This window comes from Haliaeetus albicilla, chromosome 14 (assembly GCF_947461875.1).
Source record: "Haliaeetus albicilla chromosome 14, bHalAlb1.1, whole genome shotgun sequence".
In the NCBI taxonomy this organism is placed as follows: Eukaryota; Metazoa; Chordata; class Aves; order Accipitriformes; family Accipitridae; genus Haliaeetus; species Haliaeetus albicilla.
In genome coordinates, this window is record NC_091496.1 from 17,565,401 (window position 1) to 17,577,603 (window position 12,203).

At 35.9% G+C, this 12,203-nt stretch overlaps 1 protein-coding gene across 1 annotated transcript in view; it reads right to left on the minus strand.

The window, feature by feature from the left end:
* Positions 1-205: 205 nt before the first annotated feature.
* Positions 206-12,203, minus strand: part of CERK (ceramide kinase) — a 43,552-nt gene continuing 31,554 nt past the window's right edge. The window contains exons 10-13 of the mRNA XM_069801898.1: positions 11,023-11,093; positions 6,409-6,614; positions 3,883-4,091; positions 206-2,951 (exon numbers count right to left, since the gene is read on the minus strand). Of these exons, the coding sequence (XP_069657999.1) occupies positions 2,852-2,951; positions 3,883-4,091; positions 6,409-6,614; positions 11,023-11,093 (586 nt within the window). The 3' untranslated portion in view covers positions 206-2,851. The remainder of the gene's footprint in view (positions 2,952-3,882; positions 4,092-6,408; positions 6,615-11,022; positions 11,094-12,203) is intronic.

Below are 12,203 nucleotides of genomic sequence, written 5' to 3' on the forward strand. Positions count from 1 at the left end.
AGTTTTAGTGCAAGTCCAGCTTCACTAGTTGCTTTCCTTCACTCTCAGTGTTTGTCCACACTCACACTTGCTACAAAGATGTGGTCAACCCAAGTGGAAGCTTATGAATTACTTCTCTACCTGGTTTAATCTGCCCACATTGGTTACACTGAGCACGCTGCTGCCAGATTTCTGCTGAACAAAGGTAGAGAAGAAAACCACTGTATTGCTGTATGACATAACTTTATTTTTTCAAGGAAATGCCCTAGTGTCATAAAACAGAACACATTTTCTAATCTTGAAGCCAGCAAGATTGGGAAAAAAAGAAAAATCGAACTTGATTTTCCTACACATAATTTCCATACTAAGACTACATTCAGAGAAAAAACCCTAGAATTAAAATGCAAGCAGACATTACTTACGCAGCTCTCTTCTTAAAAATAAACCAGACATGTCATACAACTCACATGGTGCTTTGCTAGTATAATATGCTACAAATAGAATTATTCAAATGCAACTATGCAGCTTTTCTATTATCTAGGACCTTTTCATTTTATTATGTTGCAACACCTTTATTATTTACTTCACACTTCATTACCATACTACAGAATGATCTTTTCTCCATCTTTTCTGGTGTCTTGCTTCTCAGAAAGGGGGCCTTCACTGCGGCTTGCTTTGGAAACACCAAGCACTCAGTTTCAGATATTAAAATATTCAAAACATTTCAATATACATTCACAACGAGATTAAGCCTCCTTTTTTCAAGTAAGGGTCTCATGAATTGCTAGTAAACTAATGGAAAGAGCTGGTTAGTATTTACTCCTGTTCTCATTTGTGAGAACGTGATCTGGATAGCTATAATGCCTCATAAATGCCCTCATTGGCAAGCTGAGTGTGCACCATCATATCCTGCACAAGAATTACAGTAACTTTAAGTCTTGGTTCTCTCACAATATTCATGGATAGACCACAATACCTGTAGAATTTTCTAAACAAACAACACTTTCAAAAAATATTTGCATTTGTAGAACTGCATAATCTCATCTTCAATGGGGTTCTTAGTTCAAAAGTACTATTTCACTTATTAAACATAGGTTTAAGAATACAGTATACATAACACTGTTACAAATGTCTGAAAAACACTGGATCAATCAACATTACAACTCATTGCATCAGTAAGGACAGTAAACAGCAGTACTTTTGGAAAAGTATTCAAGTATTTCCCTGAAATACTATATAACAAAAACCAGATCCTAAACTTTGTATGAGTGTACTTTAAGCAAGTATCATTTCCAAGTGCTTTTTGTCATATAGAGCAGTACGAATAATACTTTGTAGCAAAGACATAGCACACCATTTTGAAATTACACAAAACTGGAATGTAAATAACTTCAACAGAAAAAAAATCTGCCACTTATAACCATTTTCAAGTGCTTCAGTAATAAAATGACCAATCAGCATGACTTACACGGACCAAATACATGAAACGTGAAATTAATACAAGCTGAATGACAGAAGTGCCAATAAATATACACAAATGGAAAATCATTAGCTGTTCAGATGCCAAAACTCCCTCAGATGCAGCAAGTTTTAAAGAGAACTACACACTTAAGAAAAGATACAAGAGAGCAGGGGCTAACTTCTGATCCTCAAACAGGAACAGATCTGTACAAGAGCAGCAGAATTTAGTCCCAGGCTTACACACAGAACATGAATGTGCCACAATACACAAATCCATAGACAACTTAAATAATCACTCCATAGCTTTATACGATAGTCTAATGTTTTTTGCTATAAAAACAAATCAGCACAGTGAATTCGTGACTAATCAGATGCCAGTTTCTTCCCTTAACTTCACAAAACAAATTATTTTGTTTCATATTTAGATAAACATTATTTAAAAAACTTTCAATCATCAAATCATATTTTTAAACTTAACATTCTAACATTTTATTTTGCAAAGACATTTTAACGTATGTAGTACAATCTCCAAAGAACTGTGTACTGAACAGGAAAGCTTTTCATATGTTAATTTTAGATATTTTTAAAAAATTAAAACTGCTGGTGTTTCAGAAGATATTTATACTTTCTTTTGCCTGTGCCTTCCTGGTATTATTTAAGTATCCCTGCAAGTGCTTGCAAGACATTTCAGTTGCAGTGTGGTATTTGGTATCATCCAAACAGTCATAAAACCCTTTATAATCCCAAAAAGCATCATGCAAGGAAGCCTTTATAAATAGAATATATAGGATAAGGTATGATCTGTATACAGATGTGCTTTTATTTTTCAAAGTATTTCTAAACTCTTATTGTTATTACTTAAAGCCAGGAATGTGTGTTTGAATTGCATTGATAAGTTGCAAGGTATAGTCAGAATTACAAAATGAAAGATTTTACTTAAAAAAAAAGTGAATGACAATACTGTTGTCCAGCATTTAAGTCACATGCAACTACATAACACTCCCAGCAGAAAACATCTTCTCAGACCCTGAAAATACCTTGTCTTGATATCTTGGTTTGATGACAATGGAAAGTCCAATGTTTTATAACATTTAGATATTATTGCAAAACAACTGCTAAATTAGCTCTCTAGAAAAGCACAGAGAATTTATCAGTCATTGTGAATACATATATATACACCAATCCTCTCTTTTCTAACATAACTTAGATTACATTGCTCAAAGATATATTGTAATGATTACAATGTTTTTAAAAAAATTACACAATGCAATAAGATGTCTAAAATTATACTGAAGCCATAGAAAAAAAAACCACCTAAAATTTTAAAATACTTGTCAATTTGACTAAAATGCATATTTACTCAATTTCCTTGAGCTTTTATTTTTTCTTCTCCTCATTGGAGGAACAATGTCTATAGTAATTGTTCAACGCTACTCTGGCTGTAGGCAGCTTCACCTTTACAGTTTTCCTCGATTCCCCTTGCAAATAGTTTCATTAACTGGCAGTGAACCCTGAAAAAATACAGAAATCAATACAAAATAAATGGGCACTACATATTTAATTCTAACAGTCCCTGAATTCCAAGCAGTTGGACAAAGTTCCTTACTCCAGACTCCAGAAAGCATGCTCTGATTTTTGATACAGTCCTCCCCTGCAAAGAAGGCTGGATGCTTTCATGTATCCATCACTCCTGTTACTCCTCTTTTCCACAAAAAAGTTCTATGGGGCACTTAAATGAGCTGATCTTATACAATATTTATAAAAATCACTTTGGACTACTAAGTGATTATGTTTTAAAGGAACACACTTGCATGTAAATATTTTGTATTGTGTTTTTGGTTCTCTTTGTTCTAAAACCAACAAATAAAAACAATCAACCAAAAAAACCCCACCCCCCAAACAACAAAGAAAAAAAGTCCTTCAAATTTCACAAACCTGTAATCCCTTCTAATTTCATTATATGCACAACTGCAACCTTCTTTCTCCACATGCCAAGGCTAGAGAGATAAGAGTCTGTGCTGTGTGTCAAAACCCCACAAATACTCAGTATTTCTTTAAAACAAAGATGCCTACTTCAGCTTAAGTTTCATGGGAAAAGCTATTGCTCAGAGTCATGAGGTACTCCACTCATGTAGAAAGAATCCTCCCAACACCACCTTCACCTTCAGCACTTCAAGCACATAATATCAGTTCCTAAGAAGTAAGCATGACTTCAAAGGTAGGGCCATCCATCTATCTCAGACTGATCATTTACAATATACATGGTTGGAGTATTCTCTGGAAAGGACTCAAAAAAGTAACAAAAATAAATAAAGTTTATTATCAGAATACTCAAATGTGCTATGCAGAGGCATCTTTTGGAGATGTCTTTATGAGCATCTTTAAAAATCAATGAAAAGGCTTAATGATTTCTGATATATGGGAAGAAAAATTGATGCTTACCTCACTTCAATTGCTGAACTGTCCAGAGTTTCTCCATCACAATTCCAGGTGCTGTTAGCACTATTACAGCAACAGGCTGGATGATCTCTGCAGAACTGGCCAAAACGTTTCTTTCCTATGTCCGTGACATTGCTTTCATTGTCTTCTGAAAGCTTTGATGTAAATTGAAAACTCTTCACTCGATAAACGTCTACAAATGAGAAGTCAAACTACAAAGAAAAAAATAAAGCAAACCAGGCAATTACAATTAAATACATTTGATCTGTAAAGCAACCTAGCACACAGCATTTCATATTCAAGAAAGTCTGTCCACTCCAATTTTCTAGAAGAAACTTACCTGAACCATAGTGTGATTTTTGTTTTTAAAAAACTGCACAAGTCAGAAACAATAAAACCGAAATGGAAACTTAGTTTCAGTGGTCCTCTTCAAGTAGCTGCAATACTGCCACTTTATAGATAATCAGGTAACAGGTTCTCAGATTATGAGTAAATGGGGTATAAAAGCTATTAAAAATACTCTTTAAAAACTACTATAACGTGGAATCAAAGTCAAAAAGGTTTGGATTGGATCTTTGTACCATCCTCAGGACCTGTTCAACGACAGTCCTTAAGACACATGGGCTTTTCTGAAAGCCTTCTGCATTTGGAACAATACCCTGAAGGTGAGAATTCCATGGCAGTGTGATCACATCACAGAGCTGGATGTATGCAAAAATAAGAATAGAGAGCAATATTATTACATTCCAACAAAATAAAAATAATTTTAACTAGTTAATTCAGCTAGAAGTAGGACAATTAAGAGATTGCTCTTATAACAGAGGTTTCAGATTTATACTAATATATTGTACAAATGCTTTAAAACAGGCTTTGTAAATTAAAGCAACAATCAAATTAGAGGGTGCCCCCACCTGCCCTGAAAGCAAGTTAACTGATATGGACTTAAACATTTATCAAGCTGTAATAAACACTGACATGTCATTTAGCAAAGGCAATGGAGTATGTCTGTGTGCATCTACGGGAAGGGGATGGCATGGAAGCAGAAGTAAAAAAAGGAACAGTATACCCATAAACCAGTCTGTATTAATGTACAGTCAACCCTTTTCTTCCTTTTTATTTTCACATTTTCTTAAGTTTTCGAACAGGGTTTCCCACTATTATGGTAGAGACTAACCTGAGGGGAGGACATAGGTACAACCCTGCATTTAATCTACACTGCAAAACCAACATATCCCAGAGAGAAACCAGTTGGGAAGCACTGGAAGAGGAATGGTCACAGTGGCAATCACAAAAAGCATCAGAGTTGAAGGGACCTCCTAGGTCTTAAGTTTCCTCGACTTTCAACAATAAACAAGCTGTGAAGTTGCCAAACTCCACGCTTGGAAGCAGTGGCTTACGGATACAATGAGGCTCACTAAGCAGTGTGCTCGTCCAAACAGCTTAGCTGCAAAAACTGGTATCTATGGCTGCACAGAGCCACCCACCCATGAATGCTCTCATGTCTCAAGTCCAAGCAGCATGTAGTCTCTTGATAAATGTTGAAGCCAATTTGAAAGGTAGCCAGGGAAGGCTTCAAATAATCAAACACATCAAGGGAACAGTGAGAGTGGGTGGGAAGAAGTGAAGAGAAGAAGAGGAGACTGAGAATAGCAGGAAGGAAGAATGCAGACACACACACACACAACATCCCAGGGAATGGTAATGAGGAAATACAGGAAAGAGAATCTATACTAATTCTTCTACAGACAAGGAAGAATAGCATCATGAACAAGTGAGATTTATTATTGCTTTTCTAACTAGATATGACATTAGTCCATTGTTCAGATAATTTCCAGAACATGTTAATAATATCAGCTTGTGACAAATATTAAATGCGTATTCACAGCCATAGCTCTGGTTTCAACAGATACTACAATCCAAAGCAGTGATGAACCTTCCCTTGTAGTTTATCCTGACAGCTACAACATATGCAAGGAATAATCTGAAAGCTGAATGCATAGAGCTCATATCCTGGTCACATATAGGTAGTAAAATTCTGCTAAAAGCCTGCAGTTTACAGCAAAATGCAGTTCTGGTAACTTTCTTCTAAAGCACATTTTTATACAGTTTACAAAAAGTGATTTATTATTCTTCACTACATCTTCTATCTCAGCTATGTTATACTGCTATGAGCAGTTTTTCATGACAAATACATGGGGGCACAGTTGTGACAAAATCACTTTAAATATTGTCCAAACAGTAAATATATGGAAATTGTTATGAAACAGAATTCAATTAGCAAAAGTGGAATTTTGTTAGAATGCTATGGCCAAAGACTTGACTTAGCTAAAATGTGGTGGGTTTGTTTGGTTTTTTTTTTTTAAATGGTACATATGCTGAGATTGTCACCCAAAACGTATAAACTTCTAAAGAGAAAAAAAAAAACCCACAACCAACCTGCTTTGCAGATGTTCTTTTTGTCATATAAGAATATCAGTATTTACAACTTGGACTGACTCTGGAGAATTCATTGTCAAAGGGAATACACACCTGATCATCTTGGTTTGTGTGTCGGACAAGATACCGTAGAAAATCAAATCTGGAGCATTTACGAACTAGAATGAGGTCAGCTGAACCATCTGCCAAATGAGCTGCTGGTGAAAGACCTTTTGGACTTCGTGGACAGGCACAGCTCATATTTACTGCATTGATGGCTAGAAATTTCCCTTTAATAACCTTCCATTCCTCTTCATCTTCTGAAACACATCAATAAAGGCATGGAGATAGATTATTATTTGTTCTACTCGGAAGAACACTAAAAAGCAATCATTCTTGGCAACTTAGAAGTTTTTACTGGGCATACTCATGCACTGTCAATAAATATCTTAAATAAACTGCATTAAAAAAATATCTATTTTTTATATAGTAACAGAGAAAGTTGCTTTTTCCCTTCATAGACTGTGATTATGTACTAAAACTGCTCACCATTTCTGATATATGCATGTCAAATTCAGGATCAATGTGGGTAAAACCACAAAGCCTTTGGCAGGAAAAAGACAAAGGCAAGTTAAAACTCTTGTAGTGTGAAAGTTCAGGAGGATTTTTAACTTTTTAGAATATTTTTTTCTTCTCTTCAACATGTTAATCTTAAATAAACAATGATGCAAAGACAGTGGTTTAGCATTTGGTTTCTAAATCACTATTCCTCTTCTGCCTTGATGCCACAAATTATGTTTAAGAATTATATTTAAGAAAAAGGGGAAGAGATGACTCGGGGTTCACAAGGATCAGGAGGCAGCAGATCAGGAGTCTGTTTCCACCCCAACCCCCAATGTCTGAAGATGAATACTATTAGCAGAGTTGAACCTTCCTGTGCGTAAATCTTCAGAGATTTCTGGAAAACAATACAAAAGTCTGTTTTCAACAACATGAAACTGTTCTGTTAAGAGATTAGACCTAGACTGAGCTTAGATGTGTGACAGCATCAATATTATGAAGAGGCAGAGGAATTTTCTGGAACAAATAAACACTGACAGGCACTGCACAGAGTTGTCATCTAAACTGTATTTTCTGGAATATGGGTAAAAATAGATAAAAAATGCCTTTGCATTTTTAGATGACACATAATTGCCTTCCTCACTACAATAAGAAAAAGCCATAAAAGCAGCCATAATACTCCTTTTCTCCCCACAATATAAGTGGCCTCACATATTTCAAATGAACAACTCCACAGAACTAATGACTGCAGAATAGTCTATGGAGATACACGTGGTTCTAAAACTGGAGTTCAGGAGTGAGGTGCCATTGTCGATGATGGGGGTAAAATTAAGGAATGAACAACAAATGATAAGTTTGTTTATATAAGCTTGTTAAAGTTTGATTATCAAACCACAGCAAGGTAGAGGTTTTGAGGCATATTAACTGGTATGGACTTAGAAATCTAACATTATTCAGTTTCCCACACTTTGGTTAACATATAGTTATTTTCAAGGTACTTCTTTCATGGGACTATAGATGATATTTATGCTATATATTTCATGTTCTGAGATTCTCATATTCTTTACTGGTTTAGTTTTAGGAACTTCACATTTACTTTAGAGAATCATTATTACAATTTCTAGGTAATTTTGGACCTAAAGTCTATGATGCATTAATTTTGAACTGACCTCTTCCAAGCTTTATACATCAGAAAAGTAAGAAAAAGTAAGAAAAAAAATGTTTGGAAAGTATTCTGTAGTTGTTCTTTACTCTTTGAACTTTTCTTGCCTTCTTGAATTTTTATTCATTGGAACTTCTTACTACCGACTCTTTAGTAAGAGAACCAAGAAAAACAGAATTCCAGGAAAAATAAAGTAGGATTATAATGTGACAAAAGACTTAAAGGAAACGAAAAAATTTATTCTTTTTCCATCTAGACTATCCTCTCTGTTTCCTGATAAACAAATCAGTAACAACAAGAAAAAATGCAGCTCTTAAATGCAACATTTTCACATCATTTGCCAGAGTGGTTTTAGTATTGCTCGCTTTACTGCTATCTTTTTATGTTGTTTTCAAGAGGACATTACAGAAAGAAATAATTTAAATCAGATTCAAAATGTATATCTTGAGAGATGAGAAATACTTAAATGTCAAACTACAGAATGACTTTGTTCAGGCTGCAGGCAAATGACAAGGTGCTGCTCTGAGATGAAGGTAACTGAACAGAACATAAGAAACTACTGGAACTGGAAACATCTGTGTCCAGAACTATACAAGTGCTTATTTACAAGAAGACCAGGCATTTTCTGATGCACAAACAACAAAATGAAAACAACACCCTTTACTGATAAATCCTTTTGTTGTTTATCTGAGAAGCCTTAATAATTTAGTCTATTGTGTGTCTACATATATGTTAACTTTTGAAGTATGCTCACTGTAATAAGTAAGTTTCAAATTACTTAAGGTAGAATGCTTATGTATGTTACTGTAATAGATTGTTTTCACCTGGTGAAAAAATACCATTCAGTATAAATTTCAGCACATTACTCAAAAAAAGCTTCACTGTTCAAGTAAGAACAAAGTCAGGGTATTTATCACATTTTAAATGATCAACTGTTTTCACAACCATTCTACAGGGTGCATCACCGTAATAGCACAATTTATTCTCCCACAGTATCTTTCATACAATAGAGTAATCATAAGCAGGGAGAGCATAAACGACACTCATTTCCACTGTCTATTGTGTATATATACTGCAAGTTGCTGAAATCAGCGTAAAGTACTAACACTCAAAGTTTACTCAGCACATGCACATAGACTTCTGCACAATACAAATAAATATGTTCAGTGACAGCCAACGGAAGGATCCTTCTAAACTTACCTGAATTGTACACAAACCAAGTAGGCACAATGAAAGAGTCAGACAATACACCCTGCTGAATAAAAAGCCTATCTGAGGTGGTGATTTAAAATCACTTTTATTGCAAAACAAGAGTAGCTGATTGTTATTGTTTGCTTACCAGTACTGACTGAAGAGACTGAACTGCAAAGAAAGCCAGCTACCAGAAGTGAAATGGATTTAAGTAAACAATATCTTAAATAATCAGCTGCTTAATGTCTTGTGCAATGCCGGCTAAAGCAGTCTTGATTGCTCACTAACCTGTAGCTTTCTTCTGCCTTTGCTCCTTTGCTGGGTCAAAGCTAACAAAATGACAGGTTTAAAAAAAAAACCCCACAAACAAAACCAAAACCCAAACCAACCACAACACAAAAACCCAAACCTAACCCTCCCCCCAAACTCCCACCCAAACACAAAAAAAAACCCCAAACCAAAAGAAAAAAAACCCCAAACCAAAACCTACCACAAAAGAAAAAAAGTTGGCAATTTCTAACTACAGTTATTTCTCAAAACGACAGATTTTTTTTTTCCTTAACAAAAAACCTATTAGATTTAGCTCCTAAGAAAACATTATGTCAAGCAATTTCTTTAGCTGAATCTGGGCATAAATTAAAACAACTCAAGAAATACTCCAATCAGGCCATCTGTTGACTACATCAAAGATCTGAAAGCAAGCACTATATATAAGCATGTGTTACAGGAATTCAAGTTGGCATAGAAATCTATATACAGTCTTTATGCTACCAATGAATCTCTATAGTATGATGATACTCTTTTTTGCTAACAAATGTCTAGAACCTGGCACAGATACTGTGCTAAATAACTGTAATTATAAGATAAGCTAGGTCATAAGGACCAATGTTTGTGTCAAGAAAATTATGGTTTTATGCACTGGGCTCTACAAGAAAAAAAAAAAAAGAGAGTAAAAGCAGAAGCAAGCACCCATGGGAAGACTGCCTGCTGTTTACGAGAGGTTTATCCAAGACGACAAACTGAGACTAGAGGCAAAACTCGGCCAGCTGAATCTGTATATTTTATTCCAGCAAGGCCACAAGGACATCGTAGTCAGACATAAAGAGATACAACTAGTAGGATTGCTGCACAGAATCCAGTACATTAAGAGCTGTTTTAACAAAAGGAAGGAAAAGTTATGCCCATAAAAAGATCCATGGAAGTACACAGGAACTGGAACGGGGGGGAAGGGAATAAGGATAGTGTAACCTGAGAAAGAGGAGAAGAATCTAATTTATCTTTTATACTGAGTATGGGTAGGGTATTGTACAGAAATATTTATGTCCACTAGATCAGTTATTAGTTGTCCAAGTTCACTGCCTCATATTTATTTAATAAACAGCTTTACATAGGGTGAGTTTTGTGCTAACAAACACAGATTTTTAATCCTGATCTATTCTGCAAGTTATCTTCATGAACTGCTTCCTTCTATACTACCTCGCAGTTTATCAGTTAAGTCCTTCTCACAAAAAGAACAGAGTCCTAGCTCACAGAATATAACTTTCTTAAAGAAAATAAGCTCAACACATTGAAATATACAAGTAATTATACTAATTTTATCAGAATTTTCTGAGGTTTGGGTAAAGGAGACACCTTATATATTTTTCACATATTTACATGTATTTTCCTTAAACTTAAAGAAACAATGGATTGTCTAGTAACTCACAATGTTTTAAAAAAACCAAAACACAACGCGCACACACTTGAACTGATCTATTCTGAAAAAATAATAATTTGTATAATACTACAACATCTTACTTTTTATGACAAATTACCTTCACGTTTTAATCCACGTTCCTTGTGCTGTTCTGCCAGCTGTTGCTCACTTTTCTTGCAAATGTAACATCTGAAAACAAAAATACCATTCAGTTCCTGAAAACACCACCATTATTCAGTTCAACTTTTTTTGTTTTAGCCAATCATTACAAGACCTTCCCCCACCACAATATGCAGCATGGCACTGACAATCCTGATATGGCATGAATCATGATAGACCTGCAGGCAGTATAGGTACTTAAATACAGTGCCGAACATTACTGGATGTCAGAAATAACAGCATCACAGAGTCGTAAGATCACATAGGTTGGAAGGGACCTGTGATGGGGTCCAAACTTCTGCTCAAACCAGGTCTTATAGGATCAGGATGTTCAGTGTCTTGTTCGATTAAGTTTAGAATATCTGCAAGGGTAGAGTCCACAAGACCTCTGGGCAACCTGTTCCAATATTTGACTGCCGTAACAGTGAAAGACATTGACATACTGGAGCCAGTCCTTCATCTCACAAGTGCTGAGTACAGGGAAAGAATCACTGGTCCTGACGTGTTGGCTTCTCTTTTGCTTAGAAAGCCCAATACACGATTGGCCTTCCTTGCTGCAAGGACACACTGCTGACTCAGGTACAGCTGTTGTCCACCAGGATCCCGAAGTTCTTTTTGGCACAGCTGCCTTCCAGTCAGTACTGTTGCATGGGACTATTCCACCCCAGATGCATGATGTTTGTCTCTCCTGAACTTCAGGAGGTTCCTATCAGCCATTTCTTCAGCCCACCAAGGTCCCTCTGAATAGCAGCCTTGGCTTTCAACTTGTAAATCACTCCTCCCATTCTGGTATCATCCATAAAACTGCTGAGAGCATACTCTCTGCCACAGTCCCAGTCACTAAAAGATGTTGTGCAGAATTAGCCACAGTATTGATCCTCGAGGGACACCATTAGTAATTGGCTGCCAGTTGGATTTGGTACTCACAACCTTTCTAGGTAGTCTAGCCAGTTTTCCACCCATCCACTTATCTAGTCCACACCTCATCAATTTGCTTTTAACAATACTACAGTACCAAAGGCCTTGCTAAAGTCAAGGTATGGAACACCCACTGCTTCCCCTTCATCCATGGGCTTGGGGACCTGTAAGGCCTGCGGATCAGTGAAAACTGGGACCAAGGAGTAATTTTCCAGCCTTTTC